Genomic DNA, 20,937 nt, shown 5'->3' with positions numbered 1-20,937 from the left:
ACCCAAAACACACCAATTCATACGCTTTTCGGCCATGTTAGTATCTAATGTCAGTTCGAAGCACATTTTGAGAAATGTGAACTCAAACCCAGACCCTCGAAACCCTTTCGTCCCTTTTTTGTCGCGGACTACCATGGACCACTGTCGCGGAAGAACTGGTGCGTGCACCGATAAAGACAGAGACACTACCTGGATGTAGCTACCTGGATGTCTAACCTTCATCAACGTCTATAAAGATGGTTTCATTGTTTTCACAGAGGTTGTCATGACAAATGATTAGCACCATTGCCTCTGAACCAAGAGGTTGGAGGTTCGAATCTCAGCTGTTGTCGCTCACCAGACTTGCAAGCTACAATTTAAGGTCTCATTCATGAGTTTTTTCGCCCCATAGGCTTACATGTTATAAAACATGTTTTACATGGGCGCGTTCGTAATGAAGCTATCGGAAATGCACCAATGTTATTCATTTTATGTTGAGGACATGTACCCTAGATCATGTAAAAAAATTGCCAACAGTTTCACTACATGGAATCTCTTTTTATAGCAATTACCAACTGCACTTGGCTACACCCCCAGAAAGCCACTTTCCAGCTGCAAGCGCATGACCGCATCACACACGATGCCCGGGCTGTGTACCTCCGACCTCGTGCGCGGCTGCCGAACTTTGCCTGCCAATTACTTCAGATACAAACAAGCTTTCATCAATTTGACGCTTGAGATCAGCTGGGCTTGCTAAAAGGGTATTTCCAACCGATATAGACACACGTTCATGCAGCCGTTCATTTTTTTGGGCAACGGACTCTTTTAGGGTGCCCACTCGGAGTAATACATGAATGAGACCTTAATGTACTATTAAGGGTTGCAGTATGTCTTCTATGTCACAAACAGACTGAGTGTAAGATTAGCTCTATGGTAAGCTTAACTGGTTCCAGATCACTTTTTTTCTAATGACAGCAGCTGTTTGTAAACAACATTGTTAACTCACGTATTTAGTGGTCTGTCCGTCCCATAGAAAGTTGGTGACTTTGCGACAGCCAGCGTGGCAGGGGCTGAAGTAGGTGATACCATCTGAGCCACAGACGGGGGAGTACGAGTGGATGGCGCAGTCACAGTGCAGGTTACAGTTGGCCGTGAACTCGCTGGGCGCCTGGTGGTCAAAGTTGGGACTGAAAACAAAAAAAGACATAAAAAGAGGTTAAAAACTTTTTTTTTCAAACATGACACACAAAGCGTAACAACATCTGATTCAGTATCCGTGTTGAATAACTTTTTATACTGTCTTGTATAGTTGCTGCTTACATGTATATTGGATTGAATGAGTCACCTAGCTAGTGACGAAAAGATATTACCCAGGATACTAATAGACAAGTATGACTCATCCTACAACATTCAGTTATCACATCTCAACTTACTCAAGCTTCCTGCAACTATTCAGAATGAAATCACCAACCACAATAAATAGGCAGATTTAAGACTACAAAATTGAATAATTGTCAATTGTATCACCTATTAGAACACACAAAGGATGGAAAACAGAAAACTAATCCAATCCTCCACTCCACAAATATCTTAAAGAGAAATCAAGTTAAAGCACTCAAAGCTAAAACCAGGTGGCACCACTTATTATATGTAATAAAATTAGAGACAATCTGATCGTGATAAAAATGAGGTAAAATACTGTATATCATGAAACATTCGCGGTAGTTTCATTTTCGCCGTGAACTCTCCAGCGCAAATTCAAATTATTCCATAAATATGTCTCTTGTGTGTGACTTTAATTAACAGTACTACAGAATTGTGAATTTAGAATACTGCAAAAAAACTTCATTTTTTCCTTCTACCACAAAATAAAACTGTGGCAAAGGTAACTGAATCTACAGTAAGGGGAAAGTCTATACACACGTCGGTCTGGACTTTACGGCTATCTACATTTGGAATCTGGTTTTTCCTCCACCCCAACAGATGACCTTCCCGGGAACAAGAAGACAACTTGATTTACTGTGTCCCTGAGGACCCCGGGGAGGAGATGGGGCAACCATTACCTTATAGAAATATTGATAAATCAGCCAATGGCAGACAACATAACTTAGGGGAAGTGGGTTGATTGGATTACTCCCAAATGCAAATTAGTGTGGCACCAACGTGTCCATCTAAGCATCTTGATTGTACTGATTTTGTTAGAGAAAATATAGGGTCATTTTTACTGTGCTGGTATTTTGGTCCTTTCAATGCAATGTGGCCAAAGCTCATCTACTGTACATGTGTGACAGGGGCTTATAAGCAAAGAAAGTAATAGGGTGGATATAAAATCTGTCATCTCTAGTAGTTTTTGTAACTCTGACACAGGCCTGTAGCCTGGGTGCCATCTGATTACTAAAGGGGCTCCTAATACTCACCAATTTAATTTCTTGGTTAACAGATTTTTATCTTTAATTTTAGCAACAACAAAAAATCATGAAAACAGAAGGCTGGGGGGAAAACTTGCACTTGACCCTGTTCACTCCCTGAAGCTGTGTGCACCAAATTAAAAACATTCCTCTGAGATTCTGTTTTCCTGTTTTTCCAATCCAGCACTTTTTAGATTTTTTTCTTATTCTGTTGACCAAGAAAATAAATTGGTGTGGCCAAATACTCACTTCCCTAGCAGTAATCCACGGCACCCAAGCTAACAGGGCTGGGATTGGACCAATATATTCATAGACCGAATGGCTGGCTTTAAAGCTCACCATTCCTGATCCAAACTCATCTTATACTGACAAGTAATTTACTCTTGGAGCTGAACAGGAAAAAGTCTGACAACTCCTCTTGATACTGTAAATGCAGTTAATTTCACGGGGATTTAATTTGGCAGTAAGGGGAAAATGGGATGTTCGAATTTGAAACAATAGTAGGGCTGCAATGATAGGTGGGCAGAAAGTTTCACGGCAGTTTTACATTTGTAAGTGTGCGCAAAAGAGATCATAGAAAACCGTGACATAAGATCACTGTGAACATTTCTGCATTTTACAGTATTTTCAACTCACTGGGTGTGAGTCAAAACTCTTTGTAACATTATTTAGCATCCATCTAATTGATGACAATTAAACTAAATGCAACATTTTCAGCATAATACATGTAATATGTCAATTTTTCTATCATTTGTCCTCATGATCTATTTCAAAGGAAGAAAAAATCCTTAACCACAAAACTCCATTCTTCTAGTCCCTGTTGTTTGACATGCAAGGTTATGGCAGCTATGCAGTCAAAAACATGAAAATCAATAACTTATCATCTATATTACTCTTATCTGTGAACTGCATTGACTAATATTTTGAAGGACATACTGTAAAATTGATTTCCTTTTGCGGTGGTTCTATTTCGCGATATGAGGGAAAAGTAGGTTTTCACAGTGTTTTTTTATTTATTTTTTATTTTTAATCCATTCATCAGAGCCTGATGTTGCCATCGATTTACGAAGAAAGGCGGCTCAATTGTTACTGAAGCAGCATCTCTTCACCCTAGGTCAGAAACATCAATGCTCAAGACAAGCATGACTTCACTGGCCCATTAGGAGAAGCAGGGTATACGAAGGCTGCTCGGGAAATTCCCTACCCCATTTAATTTGTTTTTAATTTGTGGTTGAGACTATTATGTAGTAAAGTTATATAGCATTGGAAACACATATTTGCAGTGTCATAAATTTTTGGTGGATAGATTATCACAAAATTAAAACCACTGCAAAAGTTTCAAAATTTACTGTACTAGTGCTATATTGAGCAACATCCCAGCATGAGAATATTTGGTATTTTCCACGGAATACAAAATGATTAACCGTATAACAGGAATTGACACATTGTGTACGTAACACTCATATGTGTCTTGGTAGCTCCAAGTTATTTAAAAGCTTTTCATTTCGCATCACTTACTGCAAAGGTTGTAGAATGTTAACATAAAGGTTGTCAGTATCTTTTTATGTTATAGCACTCACTTTCATTTTCAATCTGTTCCATCTTGTCACCTCCCCTTATGTATATGTGTGGGGCCCCATGGAGAAAAATTGATTCAGAAGTATATTAGATGCAAAGCTTTGATGTATGACCTAAATTTTAACTCCTCTTAGATAAGTCATTTTTACTAGAAAAACACTTAGAGGGAGGAAATACTAGTATCCCCAGAGGAGTCATTGTTGCTTTCAACTTTATACTGTAATCCACAGTTTGCAAGAAAGCTGCTAGGGGGCTGAAAATGTAATCAGTGTTTCTCTAATTTGTTTTCTTACTCTAGAAGTCAGGAGTTTGAATCCTAGCCATTGTTGCTGACCTGACATGACATTGTAAGACATGTAGCAACCATCAAATGATTCAGAAGAAACCTAGTACCTTTTCGCTATAAGGAATGGTGAGCCCCCTATGTTGATAGTGTGACAGTCCCATATTCCAACCAATCAAAACTCTTGTACTTGCTATCCTGACCAATCAAACATGACATTGTAAAACATGTATCCACAATCATTAAGTTAGAGACCTACCTGTCCCAATCGGGAATGGTGAGCCCCCCTATGTTGATAGTGTGACAGCCCCATATTCCAACCAATCAAAACTCTACTTGTATTTGCTGACCAATCAAACATAACATTATTGTAAAACATGTATCCACAATCACCTGTCGCTATAGGGAATGGTGAGCCCCCCTATGTTGATAGTGTGACAGCCCACGGTGAACAGCGTGGCGAGGCAGATGAGCGACACGACCGCGCTGACCAGCGACCACTGCGCCGCGCCCTTCAGATCCAGCTTCAGCCGGTTCATGATGTAACCGCCCAGCAGGATGCCACCGCCTGCGCTGGGGATGATCACCACTCCTGGGGAGGGGATAAGTGCTTTATCATCATGATAATAAAAACACAAAATTATTTGCTCACCAGTTGATTTTATTTCTCCATCTTATCTTTAAAAAGGCAAAGGTAGAGGTAGTATCGTGTTGTGGTCTAACAGTAAGGATGTTTGGCCCCAAACTTAGCGGTCCTGGGTTAGAATCGCCTGACATACCACTGACGCTGTGCCCTCGAGAAAGGCATTCTACCCGACTTTCCTCACTCCACCCAGGTGTAAAAACAAGTACCTGACTCCTGTTGGGGAGGTAAAAGACGGTGTAGGAAGAGGGGTGCCATACCGTGCCCTAGACACAGTGGATAACAGTCAAATGCCCCCCTAGGCCTCAAGAAGGCTATGACACTACTTTTACCTTTATCTTGAATGGTAGTCCCATATAATGTTATCATTTGTAGCCATTTAAAAGCCATAAGGGCAATGGGAGTGCTACTGTGTCTTGGGAACGGTACTGAAATATGAAGGGTATCTAGGTTGGGAGCTGCACCCGTCTTTCGAAAGGGACGTAAAATGGGGGTCCCTTGTTCCAGGAGGCGCCTTGAGCAAGTCAAAGGGGAGGGGCTATCAACGTCTCCCTGTGGAAATATACCCTGCTACAGAAACAGCAAGAAAACTGTGTGCCACTAGGCACTACAAGGGTCTGAACAAAGAAATAAACTAACAATAATAGCATCTTGAGTGTTTACCTGTCAGAAGGTTGGCCTCTGAAGCGGAGACTCCAAACTGAGACTCCAGGAACTTGGGTACGAATGTGATGAAGCCGGTGACGACGGACAGCTCCATGGTGGCACACAGGCTGATACACAGGTAAGGCACGTTGGTGCACAGGCTCATGACAGCATGGGGGATGTCTGGGGACAACCAATCAATCAATCAATCAATCAATTGACAAATCAATCAAAAACAATCCATAAATCAATGATACACAGGTAAGGCACGTTGGTGCACAGGCTCATGACAGCATGGGGGATGTCTGGGGACATTCAATCGATCAATCAATCAATCAATTAATCAATACAATGCACAGTTAAGGTACATTGGTACACAGGCTCAGGACAGCATGGACAATGTTAGAGGAATAACAACCATCAATCAAACAATAAACCAATCAATAAATTCATCAACCAATCAGTACATTACTTGAACAGGTATTCAGGTGTTACAGCAATGTTTTCAGGAAAGAATAGAAATTGGTCTCACCTCGAAGTTCCTTTTTTTTTCAGGAAAGAAATCGGTCTCACATCAAAGTTTGTTTTTTCAGAGAAGAAATCGGTCTCACCTCGAAGTTTCTTTTTTCATTCAGGAAAGAAAAGAAATTGGTCTCACCTCGAAGTTTTTTATTGTTTTTTTCAGGAGAGAAAAGAACTTGTCTCACCTCGAAGTTTCTTGCCAAAGCTCATGTGCGTGATGCCTTCGTTCTGGAGCGTGCTGCCGTCCCCCTCCTCCTCCGTGCCCTCCGCCGTCAGGTGGTACGTCTTCTCCATCCGCAGCACCTTGGGCAGCGTGGCGGGGAAGGCCAGGATGGGCAGGGCACATAGTACCAGGAACAAGGCACATAGGAGGAATCCTGCCCACCTGTACAATACATAACATACAGGTTAGTACAGGGCACATAGTACCAGGAACAAGGCACATAGGAGGAATCCTGCCCACCTGTACAATACATACATACAGGTTAGAACAGGGCACATGTTAGAACAGGGCACACCATAAAGTACCAGGAACAGGGCACATAGGAGGAATCCTACCCACCTGTACAGTACACACAAACAGATTAGAACATGGCACATGTTAGAACAGGGCACATAGTACCAGGAACAAGGCACATAGGAGGAATCCTGCACACCTGTACAATACATAACATACAGGTTAGAACAGGGCACATGTTAGAACAGGGCACATCATAAAGTACCAGGAACAGGGCACATAGGAGGAATCCTACCCACCTGTACAGTACATACAAACAGATTAGAACATGGCACATGTTAGAACAGGGCACACAGCACCAGGAACAGGGCACATAGGAAGAAACCTGCCCACCACACCCCAACCCATCTGCAATATCCTAAGTTACCGATCAGAGAACTTCCTTCACTGCATCTCAACCAATCAGAATGCTTGTTCTCTTTACCAACCAAACAACGCAGTGTTCTATCATACATCCCGACCAATCAGATTGCTTGCTTCACTCTCCTGACCAATCAGAGTACTCACCATGCCCCCACCCATCTGGGGTCCTTCTGAGTCATCTCTACCTTGGTGTAGTCCAGCCAGTCGATGTCCACGTAGTAACTGATGCACAGAGCGCCTAGTAGGAACCCCATGGCTGGACCAATTGCACTTGCAGTGTACATGATACCTGCAGAAACATATAGAGAAAAACAAAGTTTAAAATCTTGAATTTCTGCTGCAGTACCTTGGAACACTAGGGTAGGGGACCTAAAATCTAATCAATTCTTCAACAGATTAAGTTGTCAAGACCTTTTAACCTGACATAAAGGTACCACATACATTGTATATAGCCATATCCATAATGATAAAACATGACTTGTATATATCTCTTGAATCATACAGTAAACTAACATTACAATCACACACACACACGCATACATATACGCATACATACACACACACACACGCACGCACGCACGCACACACACAAATATACAAACGTACAAAGTAAAAACTTAGGTGCACAGTTCCAATTTTGGGTGCATAAAAGTGCATAGGCACCCAGTATTTTGAGCCTTGTCTAAATATTAGGGTCATTTAAGGCCTCATTAAAAATGTATATCATTCAACTTACCACACTGCAGGGTTGGTATTATCTAAATTATCAGATGATTATAAGATGGCACACACAACACACACTGCACTAGATTGCTATCACATGTAACAGTCAGTTTGAATCAGAGTTTTCACAATGGCATATCATGAGATATGTCGCGGTTGTACATTATGTCCACAATGGCATATCATGAGATATGTTGCGGTTGTACGTTATGCCAGTTTGCTGTCATGTTAGACGTTGTACCACATTCATTTTGTCCTTATCATCAGCTTCCTCCTGTGCTGATGTTAGACCATGAACACTAAAAGGTCCTATGGTTCATCTTCGTACCTCCAATTATAGGATCATAAAACAAAGAAAAATGGTTTGGCGGTTTGGGACATATAGTTGTCCTTACCCTTCTTCCTACTGCACTAAATGCACCAGTCCTGAATATATGCATGCGTGTCTGGAATACAGTAATCGTAATGATTTTTGAAGTGTCAGCTTGCTGTAGAATTTGGGTTTATCACAGTACAAATTTCCAGGGAGGTTACAGCGTGGGCTACGGCGTTGATTAGAACTCGGATTACGGCGTATTCCCAAAATTTTAGATGCTTCAACGAAGTCAAATGTGCATTGTACATTATAACATAATTGTTAATCAAAGCACTATAATGTGCGAGCCACCAAAACTCTATGCATAAAACATACTAAAGACAGTCTTCAATTTTTTTCTGAAACGATTAACCTACTTCATGCTGCCTCACCTCATAACTAATACAAATCTGGTACCAAAAGGGCCGCAGGGAGAAGGTTTAAGATCTAAACACAGACATCTATATTGATTGATCTACTTAAAAGCCAGACAGGTTGGTCTGTTGTAATGACATGTCTAAAAATCTATTTCATCAGATTCTTGTGGGCTCAATACTGGATTATCTGTAGTCATAATCACAGTGGGGTTGACCTACTTACATGTAGCTCTGTGGATCCTGAAGGGATCAATATTTCAATACAATGAAAGAAACTAATATAGTATGTTTTTAATGCTCTTAAACTTTGGAGGAAGAAAAAAAGCCATTTACTGTTTGTGGTGGAGGGACGTGAAGCAATTCGTAGACGTTTTTGCAAAAACAGGAGTTTTGTAAAGAACATCATTTCGGCAAATTTGTTAAATTTTCTTATCAATCATTGGAAAATTCTATCAGTCTGAGGCACACAGACAAGCTATTTTGGCATGCAATTCAAGTGCAAAACCTCAGACCCTACATGTATCTCAACATACTGCTGAGATAGATTGACATAACAGTGCTAATAAAAGTATCTAGAAATCGAAAGGTGGAGTAGAACACATTTCCAATGTAGGGGCATCCTCAATTGCTTCAAGCTAGTTGTGCAAAAGTTAGATTTGACAGGTTGTTCAGTGTAATATAATAAAAACCAGCTTCTGCTGCGCCGGATGCCTGTGAAGATGATGAAGGGTGGTTATATACCGTCTATACAGATAAAGATAAGGCAGTCTAAGCCTTGAAGTTATTAGCTGTATCAGCTTATTTCTGCCTTTCTAACGACTGAGCAGCTAATAAGCAATTAAGAAACTGAGTGGTTGCCAACAGGATAGCTTTAAAAACTTAAAGTTCGTCATCATCATCTTCAAGTTCAAGGACTGAAAAGGACAACTGTTGAAGCAATTATAGATAAGGGGCTATTTTCAGCAGCATTTACAGGAACTCAGCCCAGAAAAAGAGACTCTCGAGGTCTATATAAAGGATGTTTTGCTGATAAAAGTGTTAACTGAACGTCAACAGGGCAGTCTACTGGCAAATACGATGCACAAGAAGTACTACATGTATATATGTCAAAGTACATTCAGCAGTATCACATGCTGTAACAAGGAAAGCTGCCAGGGGGCCCAAAAATGACCTTGACCTTCGTGTTCCCAACACCTACCCACATACATTCTACCAAATATCAATACAATCCACCCAGAGGTTCTGGAGTTATGCTGACTAAAACACCTGGAAGCACAAAACACACACACACAGACACACCAAAAACAGTACCTCCCTTTAATTTTTTTACAGAGGTAAAAAGCAGTGACATTGCTTATACAACAGGTATATAGAAATGAAGGAAAAATACTCAGTCACTGGAAAAAAAACCATGCTACCTTCGCCTTCTAATAAAAGTTCTATCAACAATCGACACATGGCAACTGGAAAATAAACTGAAATAAAACTTTGAGGTCACACAGACCAATAACCATGAAAACATCACGCCATGTTAATTTCTTGGTAACAAATGAGTACCTTCCGTAGTTGCTGAAGAAAACATTGTAACAGAAGCTAAACATGGAACTAAAAATAGATTATAGGTTATCATAGATTTCCATGAGGGTAACATTTGTGCACCAACAGTACTTGTCTAGATTCAAGACATATACTTTCTATGATTTTGGTCAAATGTTTTTTTCTTGTATTTTTTGCCACTGCTATACTCTGCAGGTTTTGCTGTAAACCTTCTTAGTACATTTTTTTTTGTCATCTTCCACATATAGATTTCTTTGTAACACAGGCATATATACATGCACACACACACACACACAATTACACCTATAGTAAAGCAACCTTAAACGTTCTTGTTCAGAAAACATGTTTGCCTACAAATAATTGAGAGGTCCTGTCTACATAAAATCAACACACAGTCTCCGTGGCAACCAATAAACAAACCAAAACTAACCATGACAGTACATACGTATTGATACTTAAGTATCATCATAAAATAATGAGGAAGCGTATTGACATGAACAGATTGTACGCATGTTTCCCAACACTTGTTTGGTTACTAAGCAACTTCATCAAAAACAGGGCAAGGGAAAAATATAGGTTCCCTACGGTATCGTTTGGTGCTACATGTACATTATCATGATTAGGCAAAGTATCTGTACCATCTGCCCAAATAAAAGCTGCATCATACGTGCTTGGTTACTGTAAATACCTTTAACTTTGCGGGGATTTAAATTTTTAGTAGGGAGAAAATGGAGTGTTCGCGGTGGATTTTAGTTTGCAGTTGAAACAAGAGGGTAGGTGGGCCAAAGAAAGAGAAAGCATTTTCCAGTGTTTGCATCAGGCCACACAAATTCAATTTCTTGGTTAACGGATTTTTAAAAAAAAATGCTAGATTGGAAAATCAACAGGAAAACAGAATCTCAGAGGAAAGTTTGTACCTTGGTGCACAGTTTCAGGGAGTGAACAGGGTCAGGTGCAAGTTTTCACCCCAGCCTTCTGTTTTCATAATTTTTTTTTTCGTTAAAAAAAATCCTCTAACCAAGAAATCAAATAGGTGTGCCCTTAAATCACTGCAAAAATTTCCACATTTACAGTAATATGAAAGCGGCTGGGAGTGTTGGCAGGCATCTTGGGAGCACATCAACTTCCAAGTAGGAAAAGGAATGATGACTGTCGGAGGGGTATCAGCGAGGGAAATTGTGACAGTGTCCCATTGCCACATTAGGATGCAACACCGTACCGGCATCAGTATGCTAGCACTTTGTCGCGACGTCGGACGATAAAATAGAATATAGCAGCCGCTTCCTTTTGAGCTGAAGAATTGACGGTTCAGAAATTTAATGCGTGGCCCGCAATTTCTGCAGTCGGTTGCAGATTGGAAGTTGTAGCTGGATGTGTCAAATTGTGGGCCATGTCAATTCATGTTCCTGGCTCTCAGATGGTTTTTGGTTACAAATCTAGAAAGAGGAGACTACGTACAACTATCAGTACGTCTTTAGAATGATGCCTTTGTCAGACCACGTCTTCAGAACTCTGGTGTTTGTCAGACCACAATTTCAACACCTTCTCACCGCGCAAAAACATCTGGTCTTGATTAATGAAGGCACTAGAACCCGTCTTCGCCAAAATTTCATTTCTGTCTGAGGATGACTTCCTAGACTTCTGTGAAACGTTTGCAACGGAGCAACCTGTTGTTTGATTGAAGTCCAGAGGGAATGGCTTTCCCCACTTCTGAGTACAGGCGGTTGCAGCAAAGTGGTGGGTGAGTGATGCACTCACTCCTCGGACCTTCCTCTCAACATCATTAGCCGCACCATTAAACTGCACTTAGGCCCAGCAAAGCTAGTCTCCACGTGGTTTGTGTGTCCTTGGGTGACTGAATGTGCATTAATCATCTTGTGTTTTGCAAGGTAAAAATTACTCAAACAACTGGATCAAATTTGGAAAAGGTTTCAGACAGTCTTTTGTCAGTAATATAACTTTATTCACTGACAAAAGAAAGCGGATGCTATCTGAAAGGTCTGACTGTTTCCAAATTTTATCCAGTTGGCTGTTACCTTACGTATCTTATTACCTGGATTTCTAACCTTCATTGACGCATTTTGTGTTTTGTGCCCATAATTAACTGTGGAAGAAAGCACTTTTGATACTGTTACCGATGTTTGTGACATTTCCAAAAAGATTTACATGTATTTGAATATCACACAGGAGTTTGAAACGTGTTGGTCCATCTGAGTTGATATCAAATAACCTTCCTACTGTCGAGATAACAATGCTGTCCTTGGTGCTGAACGACCTCAAATGAACTGTTCTTACCAGTAGGACTTGTTTTGCTCAAAATTCATTATCAAAGTTTGCTGTTTTGGGGCCAAATTCACCCTCCACAGAGCTACATGTACAACACTACCCTGTTCTATATTTCTTATAACAGCCCTAGACTGTCTAACAACTTGTTCAGACCTTTGTAGATTGGGCTAATATTTCATATTTTTCAGTAGCAGGGTATATTTTCACTGGGAGAGGTTGCTAGCTCTCCCCCTCAAAGAACCTCCTCGAACACCATTTAACCTCCCTCCCGAAAGATCGTGCAGCCCCAACTGAGATGTCCTGATCCCCGGATTTGAACCAGGGTCTAATAAAGTTACCAACTACACTACAGTACAGCTTACGTTAAGACTTAACGATTGACACAAGGATGACATAACGCTAACGCAGCGATCACGTTACACTAACGTAGTTGAAAACAGGAGCTCAAATCTTGGGCTAGTACCAGTTGAGCCACAGGGACATCCCTAACACAGTACTAGTCTATAATATGATTGATAACCCCCCTTCCACCACTGTTGCCATGCAGAATCCTGAGCTGTATTCCTGTAATCAGAGACTGTTTTATGGCCTATGGATGTCCAATACAACTGCAATGACCCATTTACTGACAGCGCGGCCCCGTAAAATGAAAATTTGTTTCCAATAATAGGTTAGCATCTGCTTGACTGTTCTATGAACAACACGAAAATTAATCTATATCTTTGTACCATATTTCACATCATGATATGTATAATCAAATATGTTTCATCGGTGAACATAGCAAATAGACTGGCAAACACCAGGCTACAATATCACGTTAGAAACATTATCAAATTTATTAAATTTCCTACCGCAATAAACAAAAGTGTACTCGAAAGTATCTTGCATTTCAAAAATAATCTGCACACAAATCAAACCAAAATTGCCAACCAAACATTGCCAGTGAAAAATAACCTTCTTGGCAGAGGGCAAAATCTGGATTGCATATAAACCATTAGCAACATGATACTTAGTATATGGTACATCTATACATATGTCATCCTACCAAGGAGGTGTAGATGTTTTTTTCCTAGAAAAGGCAGTACGTCAAAAAACAGTACTCAAGCAACACGATATGATTTTGCAACAGTCAGATGTTTTTCAGACAGCATCCGCTGTCTTTCGTCAGTGACTAAAGGGAAGAACTTGAGAACCTGTGAGGTTTTATGCCAGAATATTAATTAGGTGAAGACAATTTCAGAACCATTCAATAGAAAACAAAGTTAAGACAAGATTGTATGCTAGCATTACATGTTATGAAAGTTAGTCTAGATTTGATATATTGTGTTATGAAGGTCAGACTAGATTTGATATATCTGTTGTTAGCATTTTAATGAAATCACAGAAATTTGCTACAAGCCTCAAAGTCAGTTGCAGGAAATTAAAGACCAAGAATTGATTAGGCTTGCTGAAGATAAATATACTTGATAGGAAAAAACCTCCATGTGAATTTTATTTATAAATTGAAAAGTTATCACTCTAAGTATCATTATTTTTTATAAAGTTTGATACTCCAGTACAGTTATTAAAATGTAACAACCTTGCCATGCATGTCAGTCATTTTGGCTCATGAGGGAATTTGTTCATCATAATAAACCCACTGATATTAATATGATGAATGACAAGCCTTAGGTGTTATATGTTATATTGTACATTTTGCTATTTGAGTCAGGTTAGGGATTGGACTCAAACATACAGAAAAGCTGTCATGCTTGTAATTACAATTCAAAGATTTTTGTTTGCTTCATACAATGTACATTGTGCAAGCAATTACATTTTTTTTTTAGATAAGAAAACCTAATATCTACACCCCCTAATTTGTAATAACTTGTACCTTTTTTAAGTTTTTCTCAACCATTTGTTGTGATCTTCTAAGTCAAATTACTTTACTTTAATGCTATACTTGACAGCTATATAGTATAAGAGTGTTGGCAGAGTTAATTCTTTAATTTGATTATGATTATCACCTATGCCTTGGAGGCAGTAACCAATCTCAACACTGCAGCTAATATGTCTACTCTTGTAGCAAGGTCATCCATGCACTGCAATTAATATGGGCTATAATTTTCATGATCCAATTGCAATCATTATTATTAGTACGTTGAATTGGGTTCATGTAATTGCACAAGTAATTTGAGGAAATCTTTGTTTCTTCAAAGTTCATTTTGCCCACGGCGCTCAAAAATGTATTAGTCCTCAACAGAATACATTTAATCTAAAATATCATTCAAGATCCTGCTCTTTAGTTAGATATGTCATATTCACACCTACTCATGCACGCAAGTGCAATTATCAATTCCTCTTAGCGTCCATTTGACTATTTTTACTTGGAGGAGTAAGAAAGTGCAACGAAATTAAGGGCACTTCTGGAATTTCCAAGTTGGTGATAAAATAGGCCTATTTTAGGAGAAGTGGCTTTGCGAGTAAATGTGTGCTGCAATATGGCTGAGAAGAGATTGAGTTCAATAAATGTGGGAATTTAGGCCTATCTTCAGTGCGTTCAATTACTAGCCTCTGCTTTTTCGCGAACAGAATTGCAGGTTTCAATATTCTCCACCTATGATTTTAGTTATTCACCTAAACAAATTGCAGGTTGTAAGTAGGCATTTGCTGCTCTTCCTTCTCTCTTAAGTTTCCTTATGTAGCAAAGAGGAAAGGTGCGAAGGTTAATCCCGATCATTCAAGGTCACGTACGTGGTCTCCTTGGAAGGTCAACGAATGTTCACCGTGATTTCGGCACCCCCGCTGCATGCCAAGCCCGGAAATCAGACATAGATCTCACACCCACAATGCAGATACATCAACCCAAACCCCATCATAGCCGGCTTAAACAACCCATCGTCCTGATTTATGCACAAGCAGCGTCGGTCCTAACTAAATTAGATTGTGAGGCCTGCGTGGTGCTATAAGATGAGTATAGATTGAACACAAGTCAATCTGTACCCTTGTCTGTGTCTTCGCCTTTCAAATTTATCAAGTCCCCACCGGTAGTTGTAATTATTGTCGGAAGAATTAAAGTGGTGTGCCGCAATCAAGGCGAAGGGTTAGTCCATTCGGTCTGGTTTAGGAGGGGATGTTTTAAATGCTGAACTTCAATTATAAACAAGGATCTTAATAAGTTAAAATCTAGGGCGTTTTTTCTGAGGCTGGTCATAGCTTTAAACAAAATTTATGTCTCAAGACTTTGAGAAAGGAAAAGACCTTGCGGATCAATGAATCCTTTCTTGGTTTGCTACAACAGTTTTTATCATCAAATTAGCTTATCAAATATAAACAGCTGTCTTAAAGTGCGATAGGCCTTCTTTAGATAGGAGAAATGGGGAGATTACCTTCTTGAGGTAATTGCAAGTAGGAGCCCTGGGGTAATACAGGTTCTCTAATTCAAAATCGTGATAAGAAGTTGTTTAGCATTCTGTTGGCGTCTGGGGTTCAGACCCTCACTGATGAAGGGAAATAACAAGAGCTCATTTCCTGTGGACGCCCCCCTCCCCACACCTGCACTGATTAACCTTCAGGCGACCTAGCTATAGGGTCTTATTAACCTTTTACATGCTAAGGTAGCCCTTTTGACACCAACTTTGTATGGTTTACGGGGTTAGGTAGTAAGGAGATGGTTAGATTCCACTTAAATTTCCGAGTTGTTATGAAGAAGAAAAAAGCCAATTTGTATGCTTCGATGAAGGTAAGACATTCAGGTAGTACTTTTTTAAAATAAATTGCTCATGAAGGTTGGTGAATGCTGTCTGAAACGTCTAACTGTTTCCATATACAGTTGCTTGAGTAACTGTTACCTTGCGGGCACAATTTGTATAATCTTCAGAATAAATCTCATGCATTCAGCTTTGTCTTCTCAATTTTGGCAGTGAATTTGTGATGTTTATTAGGCAGATGGGGGAAGTTAAGTTTTCCTTGAGGCCACTTTGCACATAAGTGCAGATTTCTTATTTAGATAAGACGCCAATTTCCTCACTTTTTGTAATAATTCTCATTCAATTAGCTCTAAATAGATTTCAGGCTCCTTCCATATGGGTTGTTATTGTCTTAGAAAAGGATTTAGAAACAAATTTAGATTCCCTGATATACAGTACTACGTAGTAGACACATAATAAGGAAGAACAAAATTTGAATCATCTATAACTCAGCACTTTTGGAGTGACTTCCTTTTAGTTCCTTAAAGAAATAAAAAAACAGCATATAACACTTTATTTTGGCAGTCTTTGCTTTTTATTGTCATCAACATCAAAATTATCTATGTTTACTGCTGTATCAAACTCAGTCCTGGACTTCTGACAGCACCGGTGTTGAAATGAAGGTCATTCAGCACCAAGGGCAGCAGTATAGATTAAAGCTTGAAGGTCATCCAGAGGGCACACAGTAACTTTGAAGGGCATTCAGCACCAAGGACAGCACTGTTTTAATAAAACAATGTTAAACTTAAAGGTCATTCAGAACTAGAACAGCAGTGTTTTATAAACAATGTTAAAGGTCATTTAGCACCTAGAACAGCAGAGTTTTAATAGAACATCAATCAGCACCAAGAACAGCAGTGTTTTAATAGAGTGTTCCAAATGTTAAAGGCCATTCAAAAATGTCAATGGCCAATCAGCACCGAGAACCTAAAATCTAATCATTTCCAGGTTCTTAAACACTGCCTAGGTGAAGATAGTTATCTGAATTTGAATTATAACAAGCGTCACCTGTATATTCGCTTAGGAAGAGCCCTGCTGTCAAATGTATGAACAAACGACTTACGAACATGGCTATAAAAACCACAGGACATTCCTATTTGCAGTATACTGTAAATGCAGAAATGTTCTCAGGGATTTAATTTCGCGTTAGGGAGAAAATAGTGTTCGTAGTGGTTTTGAGTTTGCATTTGAACCAATAGTAGCGCTACATCCACACAATGGAATGGCTTTTCGCTGTGTTTTTAAGTTTGTGATAAGGCCACACTAATTTATTTTCTTGGTTAACGGACGAAAAAAAATGAAACATGAAAACAGAATCTCAGAGGAATGTTTTTACTTTGGCGTACACAGTATCAGGGAGTGAACAGGGTTAGGTGCAAGTTTTCACCCCAGCCTTCTGTTTTCATGATTTTTTTTTGTTGCTAAAATTAAAAATGAAAATCCGCTAACAAAGAAATTAGATTGGTGTGGCCTTAAGAGTTCACCCAAAAAAAATATGAAGATAAAATCAATGCGAACATTTCTGCATTTACAGTATATTATTCCCCATCATTAGTGAGGCACACAAAGTCAATTTCCTACAGCTCATTTCCTGTCGCATCATCTCGGCAGGAATTTTGAATACCGGTAATTTCAATCTCAAACTATCCATCCATAAAATATCAAAGGTCCAAGAGGTAGGATATTGGCCCCTAAAGGAATTTGGAGTGAAGCAATTAACTGTTTTGGAAAATTGAATCGGATACAAGTTATTAGTATTATAATTAGTTGGTGTCTATTGGTGTAACAGCCCTCCTTTAAATAGCTGTTTACCAAGTATCAAGAAAATGCTTTTTAAAGTAGACAATGACATTTAAACAATTATGTAATAATTTAACCGGTATTAATTATTTTCCTCCATTATATTTGCATCAGACATACCAAAAATTATGGCGACCGTCAAGCCCTTCTCGAGTTATTCTCTTTCAAAGTCTGAAACAAAATCAGCCCCTGCAGTTCCAAAAAAGTTGCTATGGAGCCCAAAAATACACCACTTACTCTCTGCCCCAAGAGCCACAATGTATGTATGTACATAGTGTCAAGAACTTGAGATATTAAAAAGGGACGTCCCACTGCAGTGCCGTAGAAAGCCGCTAGGAGGCCCATTATCGAACTTGACCTTCGTTTTCTCAAACCCTACCCACATGATAAAATATAATAACCATCCATCCACAGCTTCTTGAGTTATGCTGTCCGCAGCCAGAAAAACGGCATCGAAAACATTACCTTCTTGGCGAAGGTAATCATTAGATTAATCAATACTTACACAAGCACCTGCACAGCAATAACATGTTTGCTGATCAAAGATCACCTGAATGTGAAAATGAATAATTAACTAGATGATCGGCAGTCATACCTGCCATACAGCCATTATGACTAAATAAATCAGAAACCCTAGATTTGATGGGGTATCATGTTAACAGCTCTGCTCACCTGAGATATGAATTAATAATTAATGGATGAAAATGATACGATAATAATGTTTTTATTCTGTATCACGGGATGATAGATTTAGGGTCACCTCACTGTTTATGGTGTATGCAAAAACGTTCGTCAAAAGGACATCTAGGATATGGAGTTCTTATAGAAATATTAGGTTGAGTGGGCTTAATATCAATAAATATTCTTATTATTCCATCGGGTATCCTAAAACGGCAACATTTCAAAGTAAATTTGAAGTGACTAGGTAGTGCTAAAAAATGCAGTATCAATAATCCCTGAGGTATGCACTTCAGATATCCAAGTGTTCTCAAGATTTTCTTGAGAAGACGTTGATAACCGTTTTTTTATTGTGGCTGTCTAAAGGTATCCTTTGGAATTACGACAGTTGATGTTGACTTTTGAGTAGATTTTTACGAAAAACAGCTTTAATTAATGTTTTATTATGATCTTAAATTTCTGTGCAGTGTTCTCTATCTTATTGTAACATTATTGTATTCAGGTGTTCTCTATCTTATTGTAAATATCATCGCCATCCAGGCATGTTTTGTCTGTAAGTTTTGATATTTGAATAAAGAAAGTAAAGAAAAGAAAGTTATTTGAAAACATACACACCAAAAGTCTTCATTCAGTGGTAAATATAACTGACTCACAGGCAACTGGGGAAGATATCTAGTAAATGCTGAGAGGATCATTTTTCACAGTTGTTTACAGCCGTCGTTGCCAAAGTTATTGCTAGGTAAGCATTTCAACATCCTGTCACTTCGCAAAATCCATTTTGAGTGTAGCCAAATGTAGATTATATAATGTGCTCTAAGCACCTGGTAAACAACATCAAATTACATTGAATTTGTCATGAAATAAAAAACAATTAACATGTCATCAGATTTCAGATGATATCTAGCTAAGACTTACATGTTTATAACAGTTATACATGTATGTATATTACAGCGTGATATACAAAATGTAAATGTACATGTACACATGTAGCTGGGACAAAAATAGAGCTAAAATGTGTCCTTGTATTCATAATAATAATGTGACATGTTCGAAAGCCTGAAAAGTGAATATTCAACTAAGTGCAACCTGGATATATTGAAAACCAGAAATACAATACAAATCTACACCAGTTGGCTGGTGTACTATGTGTACAATGTAAGTCCTGATATAACGTGACAGTTCAAAATGAAAACTTAATCATGACAGGCCTCATAGGACATGACTCACAACATATTCTATTGGGTACAATGGTTTGAATAGCATCTATAAGTTAGTATAACAGTTACCTCTTTACACATGGATAGAAATAACCAACCTTCTGCAACTTCAATTCAGATTTCAACTAACATTATAATCAAATAACTTGTAATTCTGTCCTAGAGGCCACACCAATTTAATGTGTCGGTTCTCAGATTTAAAAAAAAAAATATGGAGCGAATAAGAGACATGGCGGGAAAAAAAAATATATAAAATTTGGCAAGAACAGAAAGAATAGTATGAATATTCAAGTTTCAGCTTGAAAAAAGCAAAACACCCTATGGCAGACATAGAATTCATCCTTTAACTCCCATTGTGCAGTAGATGCACCTGTTTTTCTACAATCACTGATGATCAAGCTGTACAGAGGAATATAAAATCCTGAATTGCTAGTCTCATAATTTATCACCAAGCTACCTGTATGCAAGAAGATATCAACAATTTGGATCTGTCTAAAAAGGTTTTAAAGGGGTAGAGATAGTGGCTTGAGTGTTTGTAGAAAATGTCCTAAGAATTGCAGGGATAATTTGCAAAGCTTGCGTCCTTGTAGGAGTCAGAAAATAAGTAATTGTAGGCCTGTGAGTCACGCAAAATTATATGCCATGTGCATGCATGGGCATCATTATCAATTGAAAGCTTAAGATACCTTAAGGGTGCCATGTAGCTGGTAAAATCTCATTAATATTGTACCGTACATTACCAAGGCGTTAGAACTTAGATCACGGTAAGCGCAAAGCTGTTATCTGCAAATCATCGTCGCGTGGGTTCTGCACGTAGAGGCATGACGCTTCATTAATTTGTCGTGGGTTTTATGCCTTTAACGACCCTGTACTAAGATGTTATTACAGATGCATTAAAAATGCATGCGGCATGGCTGTCTGGTGTATGTAATTGGCTGAGTTTGAAGAATCTTTGACAATTTGCTGAAAAACCTCATGTGGTTTTATTATGACTGCTGATTTTGACTTTTGGTTGCTATGGGGAAGATACCATTACAGACTGAGGGGGTAACATAAAAATTCCAATTTTTTTCAGTTTTAACTCAATAAGCAGATTTTGCTTCTTTTTATTTGCTTTCATTCTGAATTCGTTGAATTTTTTTCACAAATTTGTTCTCTTTTTTAATTTCTTTCTACAAAAAATTCCTCTTGCTCATACCTTGACTTCAAATATGACCCCTGACGGTATCCTATCTATGGATCTGAATACCTTACACAGTTAATATCTTCATAACGACA

At 38.9% G+C, this 20,937-nt stretch overlaps 1 protein-coding gene across 3 annotated transcripts in view; it reads right to left on the bottom strand.

Moving 5' to 3' along the window:
* The window catches only part of LOC136424321 (solute carrier organic anion transporter family member 5A1-like), a 56,431-nt gene that overhangs the window by 7,561 nt on the left and 27,933 nt on the right, over window positions 1–20,937 (bottom strand). For all 3 annotated transcript variants that reach the window (XM_066412879.1, XM_066412880.1, XM_066412881.1), the window contains exons 3-7: window positions 7,083–7,227; window positions 6,244–6,443; window positions 5,555–5,719; window positions 4,642–4,840; window positions 986–1,166 (exon numbers count right to left, since the gene is read on the bottom strand). In XM_066412879.1, the coding sequence (XP_066268976.1) occupies window positions 986–1,166; window positions 4,642–4,840; window positions 5,555–5,719; window positions 6,244–6,443; window positions 7,083–7,227 (890 nt within the window). The remainder of the gene's footprint in view (window positions 1–985; window positions 1,167–4,641; window positions 4,841–5,554; window positions 5,720–6,243; window positions 6,444–7,082; window positions 7,228–20,937) is intronic.

This window comes from Branchiostoma lanceolatum, chromosome 18 (assembly GCF_035083965.1).
Source record: "Branchiostoma lanceolatum isolate klBraLanc5 chromosome 18, klBraLanc5.hap2, whole genome shotgun sequence".
Classification (NCBI taxonomy): domain Eukaryota; kingdom Metazoa; phylum Chordata; class Leptocardii; order Amphioxiformes; family Branchiostomatidae; genus Branchiostoma; species Branchiostoma lanceolatum.
Note: the sequence above shows the minus strand (reverse complement) of the source record. Positions and strands in the feature narration are given on the sequence as shown.